The sequence below is a fragment of the Limanda limanda genome, chromosome 21 (genome assembly GCF_963576545.1).
Source record: "Limanda limanda chromosome 21, fLimLim1.1, whole genome shotgun sequence".
NCBI classification, from domain to species: domain Eukaryota; kingdom Metazoa; phylum Chordata; class Actinopteri; order Pleuronectiformes; family Pleuronectidae; genus Limanda; species Limanda limanda.
In genome coordinates, this window is record NC_083656.1 from 21312281 (window position 1) to 21329735 (window position 17455).

Below are 17455 nucleotides of genomic sequence, written 5' to 3' on the forward strand. Positions count from 1 at the left end.
AACAACGGAGTATTTAAATATTTTTTTATTTACTTAAAAACTGACAGCATTTAATGCTTTATTTTGAATGCAGTTAAAAACTGAGACACACCATCGATTAATAACTAAATACATGATTGTAAGTTTTTTATCTAAAACATAATACCATCCAATCTTAGTATTTTCAACAATGCACCAAGTTGGAGGTTTCCCTGCACAGTTTACAGCTTTAGTTCTCTTAGAATTTCTTTCATATCCAAGCAAAATTGGTATTGTAAACTGACATGTTCCTAACTGAGTTGTTATTGATTTTAAACCTTGTGAATAGCAATCAAATTGTTTCGAGAAATCAGTGGTGATACCCAGCCCTAATGAGCATGTACTTAACGTAACAAAATAATAATGCAGAATTGCCAATTTCAGAAAATAAATGACAGGATTCTCAGGACAGAAGTGGAATTAATAAGATGTCAGAGGGTCCTTGCATTAAACAAAAAACCAAACCTTTACACAAAAAATCTGAATCTGAGCCCATCTGTAGAAGCAGTGTTGCGCCAGTTCACACTTAAAAAGAACGAATTCCAAGTTCAGTTCATGCAGATGAAAATGAACTTGTTCATAAATCATTTTTTTTATTGGGGTGATTTAGGTGACAAACGTCATGGTAAATGGTTTTGTATTTATATAGCGCTTTTCTAGTCTGATGAAGACCACTCAAAGCTCTTTACAGTACAGTTTTACATTCACCCATTCACACACACATTCATACAGTGCATCTATTAGCAGCACTTTGTTGGTCTATGAGGGGCAATTCGGGGTTCAGCATCTTGCCCAAGGACACTTCGGCATGCAGATGGGGAAGACTGGGGATCGAACTGCCGACCTTCAGGTTGGAGGACAACCACTCTACCCCTCAGCCACAGCCGCCCACATATGTGTTTGGTTATGAATCGATGGTGTTGGATCATGTCTGCGTGTCGCTCCACTAATTTTAAGACTGAGTCCTGACTGTGATCGTAACGTCCCATGTTGTACTGAGCACAAAATGTTGACTAGCCATGATGTTTAAATGCAGCTTCATAAACTCTGGAGCGAATCAAACAAATACCAAGTTACTTCATTTACTGATCAGGTCCTGATAACTAGTGATGCGTGTTGGAGCGTGTCATTCTGCGCATGCGTTAATGCATTATTTCCACAAATTAATCATCCCGCATTAACACAATCATTTTGACAGCCCTAAGGGTCAATTGATCAAAACAGTTAATAAAATGAATCACGTAAATAGATTAATGGGGCATGATTAATCATATGTTAGTAATACTACTAACTCAAAGCCCACCTCATCTCCAACGATCTGTTCGAGCCATTACAATCTGGTTTCCGCTCACGGTACAGAAACAGCTCTCCTCAAAGTCACAAACAACCTCCTCCTCTGGTCACCTCAACATCCTCATTCTCCCTGACCTCACTGCAGCTTTTGCTTTTACACCATCAACCACAACATTCTTCTTTCCCACCTAGAATAGGAACAGTTCATCAGTATCAACAACTGCACCTCCTCTACCGCTCCTCTGTGCCAAGGCGTTCCCCAGGGTTAGGTGCTTGGTCCTCTCGTGCTCATCCTCTTCATGCTCCCCCTCGGTAATATCATACGTCAACACCGTATCTACTTCCACTGCTACACTGATGACGTCCAGCTCTACATCTCCACTAAATCCATCACCACTGCTATTCATTCGAGTCTGACCAACTGCCTCACTGATATTAAATCATGGATGCAAATCAACTTCCTCAAACTAAACTGTGACAAATAGGATATGATCATCATCTGTCCCAACTATAACCAGTCACAACTTCTGCCTCACCATTGACAACTCCACTCTTTGTCCCTCCCCACACATCTGAAACCTCTGAGTCATGTTTGACAGCAGCCTCTCCTTTGAACACCACGTTAACCAAATCACTAGAACTGCCTTTTTCCACCTAAAAAAGATTCAGCCAGAGAGCTAGTCTCTCTCTCTCTGCCGCTGCTGCTGAAACTTTGATCCATGCATTCGACTGCTCCAGTATTGACTATTGCAACAGTATTCTTGATGGCACATCATCTATAGTCCTTAATAAACTACAGTACATCCAGAACTCTGCTGTTCGCCTGCTCACCAACTCCCGGCCCTGTGATCACATCACTCCTGTTCTCCAGAATCTCCACTGGCTCCCCATCCAACAACGCATCCAATACAAAGTACAAATCCCTCCATGACCAGGTCTCTTCATTAACAGACAACCGCATCAAGTACAAAATTACTTCTGCTCCAAAGTGAATGTAAACTGCTTGCCTGTAAAGTGACGTTTTACCTACATGAATGTTACTTTGAGTAGATTTAAGTTTAAATAAGAAAATGAATACTATAGTGTCTTTAAAGAGACAAAGTGAATAGTCCCTTTTCACACTTCTTTCTCTTAACCTGCTCACCACGGGCACCTGTGTGTGTCAACCACCACTGTAGTAGACATGCCTCTAAGCTGAAACTGGGCTCTACTTTAAAACTGTAGAGAGGTTTACATGATTAAGTGCCTCATCGTTAGACTTACTAAAAAGTTTCAGGGAGTGCTTGGCAATTTGCCCACAACATCCATAATTAATTGAGTGGACTAAAAGTTTAATAATAAACTGAATGTCGTCATTGTCTTAAAAGAAACAAAGTAAACAGTCCCTTTTCACACACTTAATTGAGTAACATTACTTGAAAGTAGGTATATTAGGACAACATTTGATATGCGATATCCTTGTTGAATATCACAATGATGATATGACTTGTGCCACTAACTCTGGGGCAGGCCATCTTCTTCTTTGGGAGCTCTGGTTCCATTTCCTCTCTGCAGGGCTGTGATGCAGTTTCTTTGTCCTTCAGTATCTGACTCACCTGAGGGGCTTGAGTCAGGGGTCTAGAGATGTTGCTACATTAGCCATGACAGGTTTGTGTTGTCTTTTTGTGTGTTGAGGTCCTCTCTGAATGCAGTCTTGAAGCACACTACAGCTGTGGCCAAAAGTTGTGACAAGTATTGGTTTTCACAAAGTGTGTTGCTTCAGTGTTTTTAGATCATTTTGTCAGATGTTCCTATGGTATATTGAAGTATAATTACAAGCATTTCATAAGTGTCAAAGGATTTTATTTCAATTACATGAAGTTTATGCAAAGTGTCAATATTTGCAGTGTTGACCCTTCTTTTTCAAGACCTCTGCAATTCGCCCTGGCATGCTGTCAATTAACTTCTGGGCCACATCCTGACTGATGGCAGCTCATTCTTGCATAATCAATGCTTGGAGTTTGTGTGAATTTGTGGGTTTTTGTTTGTCCACCTGCCTCTTGAGGATTGAACACAAGTTCTGAATGGGATTAAGTTTTTCCTGGAGAGAAGTGGATATTTGCTGCCCTTCTCGACACCAGGCCATCCTCCAAAAGTCTTCGCCTCACTGTGCGTGCAGATGCACTCACACCTGCCTGCTGCCATTCCTGACCAACCTCTGCACTAGTGGTGCCCGGATCCTGCAGCTGAATCCACTTTAGGAGATGGTCCTGTCGCTTGCTGGACTTCCTTGGGCGCCCTGAAGCCTTTTTCACAACAATTGAAGCTCTCTCCTTGAAGTTCTTGATGATCAGATAAATGGTAGATTTATGTGCAATTTTACTAGCAGCAATATCCAGGCCTCTGAAGACCTTTTTGTGCAAAACAATGATGACTGCACATGTTTCCTTGCAGGTAACAATGGTTATCAGAGGAAAAACAATGATTTCAAGCAACACCCTCCTTTTAAAGCTTCCAGTCTGCTATTTTGTCACCCACTTTATGACATACCTTAAAACCCACAAACAAGAACAACAGAATTATAGACTTCATTTTCCTTTCAACACCAATTAAGTGGACAGGCCTAAAATTACTTGCATATAAATTATTTGGAGATGGTGCTGAATGAAACGAGCACCGGATGTGCTGTAGGCTCGTGATCATTTTTGTGTACTGCTTTGCCCGAAGATGGTACTTCAGACTCATTGTGCTTCAGTGGAAAGGCAGTTCATCACTGCAGTATGTATACACTAAATACTAAATTTGCTGTCCCCCAGTGTTTCCCATACCATTCTATTAGGGGGTGCTGCGCCCCCCCCCAACAGCACCTCCCGCCCCCCCCCCCTGGAAGGTCAAGTTAATTTTAAAATTTTTTTATATAGCACCAGATCTCAACATAAATCGTTTTAATGTTACATTTCCTATAAAACAGGTCTATAGCCTGCATTTCTGTCTCGACATGGTCACGCGTTTAGATATCTCCTCTGCTCTCTGTATCGCGCACGGCGGGAGTTCCATCCAGATGCGTGTTTCCGTGTTAGGGCTTTGTTTAGACGCGATAAACATAAGTACCGGATCCAAAAATGTTTCCGGATTCCGGCAATCCAGGTTAAGTATGGAAGTCAGTAAATGCATACATTACATACATACATACATACATACATACATATGCATGCATAAATAAATAAATAGATAGCCAGATAGATAGATAGATATATAAAATACAGTTCATAGAGAATGAATAGGGGATTATTTCAGTTTCCTTTTTGGTTTTAGGAATGTTCTGTCGAACATGTAGACAGCATAAACAGGCAGTTGTGAGAGGAAACCAGACCCGGCCATTTGTAGAGTCTCCCTGCCAGTCCTACAGAAAGGACAAACTGGACAAACACATGACGTCTGAGCATCACAGAATAGCCTGTCAGCCCCGATCAGAAATCCAATGGACAGGTCAAAATCATTAAAAGAAACACATTAACATCATGATTCCTTTAAGTTTTTGTGCCCCCCCCCCCCCCCCCCCCACAATGCAACGCTCTGCTGCTGCCGCCGCCCCCCCCAAAATCTGTAAACCTAGGGGAAACACTGGTCACCTTACTCATAGTTGGAGGCTAAGTTTGCCATGCATTTCACTTTTTCACACCCAGCCAGGTGAACATTACACTGGAGGACGACGGGGGGTATTTGTTTTCAAACCTTGTGATACAATTAATTTGCATTAAAATGGTTTCCAGTTATATCGCAAGCGTTAACATCCAAAGGTCTTTATATATAGATATATATATATCCAATCCAATTCTCCGCTAGCCTGACGTTGTCCTACTCATTATTCTAGTCAGAATATGAGTCTGAGACCGCTCCATTGGGCTGTGATTATGGGGCGTGTTTCAATGGAACCAGGAAACAAAATGCCTCTTCGCTCAATTGGATAGACCTACAACCAATCAGAGCAACGTAGTATGTGACGTATGTCAAGCGACGCATAGTTGTCAGTTGTCTGTTTCACGAGTTTGTTCACTCTATAAATAAATCAATGGAAATGCTGCAAATGCCGCTCGTATATCCACCGGAGGCAAAGCCCCCAGGAAGCAGCTGGAGACCAGGGCTGCTCGTGAGAGCCCCGGCCGCCGGCGGCGTGAAGAAGCCTCACCGCTACCGGGACCCGGGACCTTCCCGGTCCCGGGACCGAGGCTCTGAGAGAGATCCGTCGCTACCAGAAATCTACGGAGCTGCTGATCCGCCAGCTGAGCTGCAGAGCTCCGCTGTCATGGCTCTGCAGGAGCCAGCGAGCATTCACTTCCTTGTTGCTCCAACATTAACAGCGTCCCAACATGTGTCTTTTGTCTCATATGTGCTGAGGAGCGTAGCGCGCCCCCCCCCCACTCTCTTTTTATTTAAATGACTGCTTGTGTGGCTGTAGCATCGAGGCCAGCTGATAAATTAAACTTTTCATGAATCCCGTAGGAGGACGGCAAAAACATCTGTTCGATCTACAAATGCCTTGATCGCGTTCCTCTGTTCCTCTTTCAAAATGAATGCGCTGTCGATGTCTCTGAAACAGACTCGATGGCAGCATCGACACATCTCAGCTCATAGATATAAACACTATATATGTCTAAATATGTCTCAGCTCTCCAGCGGCAGGCAGCGCTCTTTGCTGACGTGGTTGACTACGTCACTGTAGATCATCTGTCAATCATCGTATAAAGCCCGCCCTGACGATCTGATTGGTCCGTACAGCTTCTGTACGAGCATAGTTTCTCCCCGACGGAGCGACTCCAGACCGAACTTCCCGAACAACAAATGTTGTGGGCGGGGCTAAGTTCGTCTGGCACCCAGGCTAATTCTCCGCAGCTCTGTGTCCCAATTCCAGCTGCAGGTGAAGCCTGTTGAGACCTCATTACATTACGCCCGGGACAGACTGGCTGCGGTTGCGCCACGAAATGATTGCGTGCCGCAGTTGCTATTTGGTCACACTAGAAGCATTTCTGCTGCGGTTCTCCAAAATAGCTGCTATTGCCAGTGCTATGATTGTACATGGGCTTGCCTGAGTTTGAAAGAGAGAAGGAGCAGAAGATGCACGGCTTCCTACTGTTTAGTACTGCTATGATTTTGAGTACCAAGGACAACTTCAAACAATTAAATACAGTAGACCTAACAGAAACCTCACAAAGGTTGTAGTTATAATCACACGCACGCTGAGCCTTATGGGTGAAAGACAGGAACGTAAGTGGTCTTGCTGTATATATGTGTATATATACTGCACAAAATAAGTAAGGGAACACTGAAATCACACATCAGATCTTGAACGAATTATTCAAGTTGAAAATCATAACTGATATATATTGTATAATTTGTTGAGAACCAAGTGATGCAACAATGGTCAATGCAAACCAAAATCCTCAGCCCATTGAGGGCTGGATTCAAACCACAGAAAAAATAAAAGTAAAATGTAAAAATGTTATCATAGGCTGATCCAACTTTTGTGTGTGAGTGCCTGTGTCAGTGTGTGTCTGCAAAAGAGAGAGCGTGCAGAGCCAGGGCAAGCTGAATTATTGAATACATGGAAAGCAGCTATGAAAAAAGATTTTACTTATTTAAGAAAAGTATCGATCATTATGTGGTGATCAGTGCTGATAGTGTGGCGGTCATTTCAAACAAATGTTTGACCAACGTTTAAACAGTAGTGTGTCAGATGACAGCTGAGTTGGTGTGCGTGTGCGTTTTTTATGCATGAATTTCAGTTTTTTTTTGTCTAACTGTAAGCCTGAGGGGAGAACATCTCCATGTGTGGGGGGTACTCTGTGATTTATACAAGTAAAAAAGCTTTTGAAGTCTGCCTATCCAATATTGGTTTAGAAAAGTGTCATACCACCCACCAACTGACTTGCACTATTGGAGGCACACTTTTTTAATGTGCCATTTTTTGTCTCTCCACAGAAAGAATGTTACAATGTGGTTAGGGAAAGAGTGTATGAAGTATTCTTGTGGCTTTTGGGTTTATTGGAAAAAATTTGCTTTTCTGAAAGTTCATCTTGTTGTTGTCTTGCTTACCAACTTTTTCTAAATTAGAAAATTGCTCAATTTAGATTCAACTAAGAATCAAATAAAGAAACATTTTAAATTTCCCCCTATATGAATAGATCACACCTTAAACAAGAAACACGCATTGTCAAGTATGATCAAATTTCTACTTGATAAGACATCTGTCAACTTTAGTACAGAAACACTACACCAGTGCTCACCAACATTTTGATCACTTTTTTATTTTAAACATAACGCGGGGTTCACACTGGACGCGTAAGCGCAACATCAAGCCTTAAATAACAGTTGGCTTCCATCCACTCCCATGTTAATCCCTTGTGCCGGCCCCACCGGAGGCTGAAGTGCAGCGCTGCGCCAAAGCTGCCTCGCGTCGTGCAGCGATTGTTTCGGCGTCAAGTCTTTTTTTTGTGCTTGACGCGAGCGTATCTCTCTGGGAAACACAGTGAAAAATTATTTTAAATGATATTGATGACATATTTGATATGATATAAATGATAAAATATGCATCCCATAGTTTGTATTCCCCTTCTGTTGTCCTGGAGTTTTAATTTGACCAATTTTACCCATCACATTATTAAATGTCCCCCTCTGCCCATCTCTGGGGGGGTGTCTACGTACTCTCCACATAGGCTTGAGTGGAGAATACGTAATTTACCCTCGACACCCGACATTGAACGGAGCAAACAGCGGAGAAGTTCTTGAAGGTGGATGACATTAAATTAATAAATGAATTGGAGAAGTAGTACAGTGAGCTGTATGATTCTCGGCACATGTTGTATAAAGACAACATTAAAAAGGACAAATGCTGGGACGCTGTTGCAGTTAATGACAAATGACATTTTGTTAATGACATCAGCAGTATGTGTGATCATGGAGAGGAATCGCAGGATGACCGCCACGGAGTTTAAAGAGTGTCCGGACCAGCGTTTAACGCGACGCTTACGCGTCCGGTGTGACCAGCCTAGTGCCAGCGCGCTAGGGATTAGCGCTTACGTGACGCTTACGCGTCCGGTGTGAACCCGGCGTGAGATCTACCACCCTGATATCTTCCAAATAAAAAACACTTTGGAGGGTAATTTATTATATTTGCAATTTGTATTAAAGGCTCAATTTACCAGCATAAATATAAACAAGGAAAGTCAGTTATGCAACTTTATCTATTCAATGCACAATATTCACATTAATACCAATTCATATTTAGAACGTCTTTTCCATGCACAATATTTAGCCTCTCAGTTCAGCAATATGCTCTGCAGAGTTCTGTGCACAGAAATGTTGATACTCTCCACAGAAAATAAGTGTGTGCGCAAAACTGCCACTGGATTTGTGACGTGCGCACCAGCTAATTTTGTTCTCACCACCATGCGTATGTTTCTGAATCAGAATCATTTTAAACTGACAGGCGCTTGTCCGCCGTCTGTTATTAGCATACTGCCACTCCTCAAGGTATAAGAGAGAAAAAGAATTTCAAAGCAGAAATTGAAACAGTTGTGTCGGCGCCAGAAGCCACAAAAGGAAAACTTCTCTGTCCTCCAGAGTGAATATGTTTAATAAAATCAATCTGGGCTGCAATAAATGAGGCACTGCTGTGTCCTGCACAGTGCTGAGCAATAGACCTATGGACATTTCTCCACTCTTAGATGCATCGCGATTTGGACGTGGACTCCGCTGAATAATCCTAACCAGGACACGTATACAACTGACGTTCACTTTGTGTTTGTTTGATTCGATCTCACTACACCAATACGTGCTTACTACTGATGAAACTGGAGCATTTACCTTTAACACAAGATTCATATCTGTGTGTGTCCTTTCTCTTTATCCCACTCTTTGTCCTCTCATTCCTTCATGCAGCATCCATCAGTGAGCCTGCAAGCTCCATACTGGTGCTGGGACAAGATGAAGAGGTTTAGGCGACATGGTCAGGAGTCCCAGAGAGATCGACTCAAACAAGAACTCTTTCAGTTCAACAAGGCAAGTGAACCCTGACACATCAGATTTCTGACTATACACTGTATACATATTATGATTTATCACTCTGTTAAATTTTCTCCTCTGTCACCCACTTGAAAAATATCTAAATTTAGAAACCAGGTCACCCAGATATCTGGAAGAGAAATCTGCATTCTTCTGGAAAAAATTGCTCTGTTTTCTGTTTTGCCCTCTGTTGCTTGTCCATCGTGTCATCTGCAACCTGTTTTGTTCCATTCTTTGTTCTATTTTTTCACGGCCCAGTCTTATCCTCACCTTGTCTGTCTCTCTCCTCTTCAGACAGTGGAACATGGATTCCCCCATCAGCCCAGTGCTTTAGGCTACAGTCCCTCCCTGCAGCTGCTGGCCATTGGAAACCGTTCCGGAGCCATCAAACTGTATCCTTCACGCTACTCATGCCACGCCCAGTCCGCTTACAGACAGCTTATTGATGAATGATGTATGATACATAGAAGAAATAGTGCCATTTTGAAGCTGTATGAATGTGTTTGTGGGTATGCATGTTTGTGAACTTTGAGTGGTCATTAAGAGTTAGTGCTATATTTTTGGTAGGGATGGGCATTCGATTAAATTGTCTTCATCGATCGTCGGGAGAGTTAATGACGAATTTTCGATTAATCAATATATTTTTATATTAAAATTCACTATTTATGGGCTGTTAAAATGCAGTGACAATAGAAAAAACACAGCGTGTTTCCTCATTGAGATCTTTATTACAAGATGAACAACTCTTGTGGCAGTTAAACGGGATCGTTCAATGGTTACACTTGAAAATATGCGCTGCGGTACTCTTCAGCCCCGCTGAGAGAGCAGCTAGCCGCTGAGAGCTAGCTGGACTCCGCCGCCCTCGACCTCCTACTCCTGCCGTTGTCGCGTCCTCACTCCCGGAACCCCTCCACCAGACCCGGCCCTGTCCGGGTCAGAAGGGGCTAGCTTTGGAGCTAGCCTCGGCTAGCTGCGGAGCTCGGCTTCATGTCCGCACACGGACCCTCAGTCTACGGGGAAGGGAACCCGGAGAGACCCGGGTCTAGGTGAGGTTCCGGGATTGATGACATGACAACAACCGGACTGAGAGGTCTAGAACCGTCAAATCCATCTAGCTCCCAGCGGCCAGCCGCCGATCCCCCAGCGGGGCTTGTCGAGTAACTCCGGGCTGCTTCCTACAGCTGCTAACGTCATCACTGTGCTGCGTTCAGGCAAATCGGATATTCTGCCCTCCCACTCATGCGCTCATGGAGACGTATAGCTTCGCAGTGTTGGCAGTGAACGCAACAGAATGTCCTCGACGAAATTCTTTATGATCAATTAATCGATCGTCGATTAATTATGCCCATCCCTAATTTTTGGACAGTAGATATTATGTTGCCATAGCCTTTCGCAAAGTTAGGCTAACTGACATTAGCATTTAACAGTGTACACTGGAGAGGAATATTACAATCAAAACCTAGTCTCTGTCTCTGTCTCTCTCTCATAAAGTGTCTTCAGATAATGTTTATGAGTTGGAGTGATACAAATTGAATTGAATTTTATTCTATGCTGCTGGCCAACTCACAAAATCACTGTTAACTAGCTACACAACTGAGTAAAGCCAGACCACCTAAAGAGAGCCACACTAAACTAAACTTGTTTGGTTATCCAGACCTTTGGTTTTGTTATCTCACGTTGGGAGTGTGTCCTTGACCTGTGGTCAGGTATGGCGCTCCAGGTGTGGAGTTCATGGGCCTACATGATGAGAATGCTGCAGTCACACAGGTGCACTTCCTCCCACACCAGGTACAGTAAAATAATAAAAATACATCACTCTGCCAAGTTGTGCCAACAGTATTGCTTTTGGTAGAGCAATAACAAATGTATTCTGCTAACCACTTCTAATTATTCTTTTGGGCTATATTTGTGGTCCATGTAAAGGTTGAACTCGTGACTTTGCTGGATGACAACAGTCTGCACATGTGGACTCTGAAAGCCCATAAGGGATTGTCAGAGCTCTTGGAGATAGGACGCTTCATGCTCATGGGACCACCTGGGTAAGATATACATAACATTTTTTCTATTTTATTTGTAACCATTTTTCACATGTTAAGAATACACACAAGCAGAAAAGGGGGAAAAGACACTTAAGTCATAATAAGGAACAAATATGAGGTCAAAGGATAATCGATAAATAAAGACAAATTTACGGTTCATACTTGGTAAGCAGTAGGGCAATCTTTCTTCAGTCAGTATTATGTAATGGCTTTTTTCCTGCTACCAACAGGACCTTATTTAGAGATAAGTCTCATCTTTACTTAGACCATCTGGGATATGTCCAAAATAGAGCAATGGAAATTGTATTATGACTTTAAAACTTAGGTTCTTTGAAAAGATCATTGCTGAATGAAGGGACAAGATCAAATCATAATTTCTCCATATTCCCTGCAGCAGCATAGCTGCCCCCCCACTCTCGACAGCTGAAGGGTAGAAAATGTCACCCTTGGGTCTCTTTTTAGTCCAAATAAATCGTGAAATATGTTTATTCAAACCCCCAAATTGTTTCAGAGGGACCTTTAATAGGGAGTGGTGGAGGATATAATAATCTGGGGGCTATGTTTATTTTAACCAATCTAATTCTGTCACGAAAAATCGAGAGGGAGCAAGCCCCACCTATTAAGTCCTCATATATCTGTTGTTAATGTGGTTGTAGTTAATTTAAAATAACTGTGATAGCTCTTTGGGTAAACTTACTCCCAGGATCTTGATGTGAGATGAGTGCCACTTAAACTTATATTTTGCATGAGTGTGTAATTAAATATTAAAACCTGGGTTTTGTGTATATTAAGGACATGGGCATGATGTCCTGGACATAGTTTATCTTATGCGCCCATCTTCCTGCCCTACTGACATAATTTCAATCTCTTAAAGAAGTCCTTCCTGTCATTGCCCTCTGTCTCCACTCTATCACTCTTTTCAAAAAAAACATCCTGAGACCCCACAGAATTAGTCAACGTTTCCAAGCTTCCTTTAATGTCAAAAATTCGTGAAAAAGTTGTTGCCCACTTCTCAAGCTATTGGAGGGGAATAACATTTCACAACTTTCAATCTAGCTTCCGTAAATTACAGGGCACTGAAACAGCACTACTTAAATTAACTGATGACATTTTAATGAGGGTAGACAAAGGTGAATTCTCTTGGATTAAAGACGCTAACTCTGGCCCTCTACGGTCAAATAAAAAAATTTATTAAATTTTTTTTATTAAAAGACGTCAGTCACCATATGGGCCCCTAACTAGCAACATTAAGACCATATCGAAGAACTTCGGTATCTTATCAGATCAACATCTGAACTTTGAACCTCATATTACCAAACTGTCATCCAAAAATGCATATTTTCTCGTTTAGACTGCTGCAACTCCCTCTTCTCTTGCATCCCTCAGTCATCAATAACCAGACTTCAGAATGCTGCTGCGAGGATGTTAACCAAAACTAGTTGTAAATCACACATCACACCCATTCTCGATCACTGGCTTAAGGCCGGCGCATGCTTCTGCGTTTTCAGGGGCCCGCAAGCGTGAGAGCTCTTCCGGGCCCCTTACATGCTTACGTATCCCTTCTTACGTGCTTACGTGCGTCGCCCAATTTTTCTAACTAGACGGCAAAGCTCCACAAGCCTCACGTAGCCGGCAAGGCTGTGATTTGTGTGCTAACTACATCCTCTCCGGAGTCGCATTTCCGGTTTCATGCCCGGAACTGGCGGAAACCACGGAAGATTAATATGGACCAAATAGAAGAGCACTTGGCAAAAAAGATCCGAAACTATGACCACTAGTATAACCCGTCACTGACTGGCGGATTTGTCCGACAGAAAAAGGCTCTGAGGAGCCGTAGTGGCGATGTAAATAAACGGCTCTTCTTCGTGTGTGGCTCGAAGAAGAGCCGACTTCGACAAAAAACATTACTCCGCCTAGTGTTCTGGCGGGGAATTGCTTTGCAACACGATCAACGCTTGGAAAACCATGAATGACAACGAGTCCTGCGTCACAACTGCGTGAAAAGCCGCAGACGCAGTTGTAGAAGCATGCGCCGGCCTTTAGAGAAAACTTAAGTTAAAAAAATGTTATCACATAAAAGGGGGGGGGGGGGGGTTGAGTCGGATTTTTGAGCTGGACACCATTGTTTCTTATACTCTAAAAATGTTGCACTTTGTTTAATATGCAGACCTAACTTTTTTATTTTGATAAGGGGTTAAATAGAAACTTTGATATCTTTTTGAGTTAACTTATAAGCCCTCTTTTTTATTTATTTTTATCACGTTGGAGTTGCTAGTTTAAACCTACAGTTTTGCACTTTAATATTTGAGCCTTTGTTTACATTTTGTTTTGTGCTGCATTATAAGATGACATACAGTTTGTTGTTATCAAAATAAATTAACTGAATTGAAATGGTCAATTTGATTTTTTTTGGAGGAAAATTAATCGTTTAGATTAATCGACTAATCGATAAAATAGTCGTCAGATTAATCGATAGAAAAATAGTCGTTAGTGGCAGCCCTACTTAATATTAAAAAAAATTCAAGTTTGCTGTGAACATAGCAGTCGGCCCGCCAGGCCTAAACAGCACTGGGGGAAACCCTGTATATGCATGTTTGTATGTATGTATCTATGTACGCATGGATTTATCTATACCTAAATTTGTTTGTTTTACCTGTTATGTGAAGCACTTTGTAACTGTGTGCCTAAAGTGCTATTCAAATAAAGTATAATTATTATATCTTTAGTGTAGCCTATATGTTTTCCATAATTTTCATTAAGAAATATAAGCCTGATCCTGGGTCTATGATTGTAACCAGTACATCATCTGCTTACATACTTACTTTATACTACTCTCCTACTATACATATACCCTTTAATTCTGTCTTATGTAGTATCCCTTAGGCTCGAGGTTCAGTGAATAGATTGATAAGACTGGGACTAGCAGGGCAACCCTGCCTCTAACCATGCTGCAAAGTTATGGTGTTAGAAAGGCTAGTATTAACTTTTATCCTTGCTGTAGGATACAAATAAAGAGCATAAAGTCCTCACCAAAGCCAAACCTGTTATTACTAAATGGAGAAATTCCCATCGAACCAAGTCAAAAGCTTAATCACAATAGAATTTATTTCTTCCATTACTAATCTGTTCAATAATGTGCAGGGCTCTCCTTATATTTGCTTGAATTTGTCCGTTTTTTTAATTAATCCTGTTTGGTGCTCATCTATTAAAAAAGGGATTACATTTTCCATCTTGTTTAAATAGCAGCATAAAGTTTATAGTCTGTGTTTAAAACACTGATAGGCCTCTATCATCTACAGTCCATCCTGTCTTTTCTTCCTTTGGGATAACTGATATAAAAGCCGCCTTTTAGGAAGGAGGAGCCTTTTTTCAAAATACAACAGGTGTCTAATAAAGGTAGAGGGTGTTCCCTCATGGATTTGTACAATTCTAGGGGGAACCTGTCAGTGCAAGGTGACTTACTCTTCAGGTTTGAAATAGCTTATATGTCTGTCTATGTCCTCCTTTGTCATTGGTGAGACAAGTTTATCATTCATTTTAGAGAAGAATTTTATAGAACGTGAGAAGGTCTAAGGAATTCAGGGATTCCTCAGGTGTCTTTCTATTAGCCTTGTCTAGCAAGGAACATAAATATATGTAATAGTTTTCAAATGCTTTTTTATTCCATCCATATTACAAGTAGTCTTATGATCCAGAGGGAAATTTAGGCATCCAGTAGCACACATAACAGTCAAACACAAGAGCATGAGAAAATTAAAAGATCAAAATAAGTCAAGATAGATTTTCAACATAGTCTTCCTTGCTATAATATTCCCCCTGAGAACAGCTTTGGCTGTTGGCAATACCATTATCCTGTAAGTATAAACCTAGCCTTCATAATGTTTTACCCTGTCTACCATCTAAGTATTTACCCCTTTCTTGATCTTTTTCCTGCACATGTTCTTCCTACTTATGGTTTCTTAAGTTAATTGATCAAAATAGTATCACCAATATGGCTACAACAGCAAACGCTGGATGTAACTTGTGTTGGTAAAGTTTTAGTTCCTGGTGCTCCTTCGTTCTTTGAATTATTTATACAAAAATGCTATCCATGAAGTTTTATTGTATATTGCAGGGTTTCATGGTATCCATCATTACACCTAATGGTCTCCCATGCCTTTTTCCTCTTCTCAGTGCTCCCCCAAGTGTGACCAGAGTGACATCAGTGCTAGCCCACTCATCAGGGGAACAGCTGCTGTTGGGTACAGAGGGAGGGCATGTCTTCATCGTTGAAGTCCCTGGCTTTCGAGAGCTGGAAGAGAGGAACATCAGTCTCGACCAAGTTGCTAGCAGGTTGGCAATTACAGCACATCACCACACTGCACAACATTTGTTTATTACTTCATCATAATTAATATTTATTATAAGTAAGTGATACAGTGGTAGGCTGTAACTGCTTATAAATCATTATTAGGGCCAGAGCACAGATAAAGCTCGGCCTGGAACGGTCACAAGCACTGAAGGTGAAACTTAGGACACACATCTATAAGCCAAGACTTTTGGAGCCATACCCCAAGCCCACCACCATTTTGTATTTATTGGTCAAATTTAAGTGTTTTTATCCACTTACACACCTTGTACTTTGATGAACTAGTCAGATGACATTTATCTGAATGATTTCAAAATGTTGCCATAGTCTCCTTGTTTTCATCTGTAACTTCTGTATAACTGGATGTCTCTCGAAATTCTAGGCTTTATACTTTTACATGCTCTTGCAGGTTATTCAGATATTGCTCAAATTTAGTCATATGACCTTATTCTTATCACGGTTTGCTAATTTGCATTTATGCTGGAAAAGTTTGAAAATTCACCAAATTTGCCACACCCTTCAAAATATCTAAAATGTGTAATTTGACTGGATTATAGAGTTTTGCTCATTTTCATTAGGTAGGGCTCACAGTACGTTTCACCTACATTCGTGGAATTTGAAAGGAATATTTACTGTATAGGCCAAGATAAAAAAAAAATGTGTTTGGGTCCATGACTGAACTTTGTGTGTGTAAGATGAAGCGACGCGTAAGCGCAGCGCCAAGCCTTAAATAACAGCTGGCTCCCATCCACTCCCATGTTAAACCTTTGTGCGGGTCCCACCGGCTTCAGCTTCCGGTGTAAATAAGGATGTGCCGGCGTGCTAAGGATTAGCGCGGCGCGGCGGCGTTGCTTCCGTGTCCGGTGTAAACCCGGCGTCAAACGCAAAATACTTCCATACACGACTCTTCGTGCCTTTTTAATAAACAAGTCGAGATGGGGCGACCGCTGCAGCAGCAGTTGCCATCTTGGTTTTCTGAATGTAAACGTCGACTGGCGCAGCACCGATGCTAATGCTAAGTTGCTAACAGCTGGCATCGAAGCTCACGGTGCCTACGGTGCTTCAAAAAATAGGCATCGTCTGTGTTTTGTTATCTTAGTATCGACAGGTATCGTAAGTATCGGTTGTCGTGACATCCCTACTGGCAAAGCATGACGAGAAGAGTTTCAGACTGATGCGTCACAGCTCTTTATTTAAAAATCACATTGAGGCGCCGTAGAAACACCGTAAAACTAGAAGACAACAAGTACAACATAATCATTTAGTAAAAGACAAATACAACCGTTAAAATACCTAAACATCGGCTAAACAAACGTATAACCACGTGAGACAAGTTTGATGGGTTAATGTGACCTGTTGCAAAGGGAATAAAAAACAGCTTCCTACCTCATTCTGCTCGGCGAGGGGTGTTAAACAAAGATTAAAAACGTCCGTAAGATAGGGAATCGCCGTACAGCTCGTGTCCTGTCGTTTCTGCCGTTACCATCATCAAGACGCAGCTGTACGGCAGGTGTTTATATATCCGGCTCGGACCGGAAGCGAGAGATTTGGTGTGTTTATTAAATCTGTCCGCTCCGTGAGAGCTACAGAAATTTACGCGAGGTGAGTCGCTACGCTTAAAAAGACAACAAATTACTAACTAAATGAAAATGGCTTCACCATCTCAACCGATTGTACATGACGCTGTTTTATTTCAAATCGAAAGTGTGGGTAAATT

The 17455-nt window shown here is 41.7% G+C and overlaps 1 protein-coding gene across 1 annotated transcript in view; it reads left to right on the plus strand.

The window, feature by feature from the left end:
* The window catches only part of llgl2 (LLGL scribble cell polarity complex component 2), a 76218-nt gene that overhangs the window by 6150 nt on the left and 52613 nt on the right, over nucleotides 1-17455 (plus strand). Inside the window, exons 2-6 of the mRNA XM_061094844.1 lie at nucleotides 9229-9348; nucleotides 9646-9743; nucleotides 11058-11139; nucleotides 11275-11390; nucleotides 15564-15722. Of these exons, the coding sequence (XP_060950827.1) occupies nucleotides 9274-9348; nucleotides 9646-9743; nucleotides 11058-11139; nucleotides 11275-11390; nucleotides 15564-15722 (530 nt within the window). The 5' untranslated portion in view covers nucleotides 9229-9273. The remainder of the gene's footprint in view (nucleotides 1-9228; nucleotides 9349-9645; nucleotides 9744-11057; nucleotides 11140-11274; nucleotides 11391-15563; nucleotides 15723-17455) is intronic.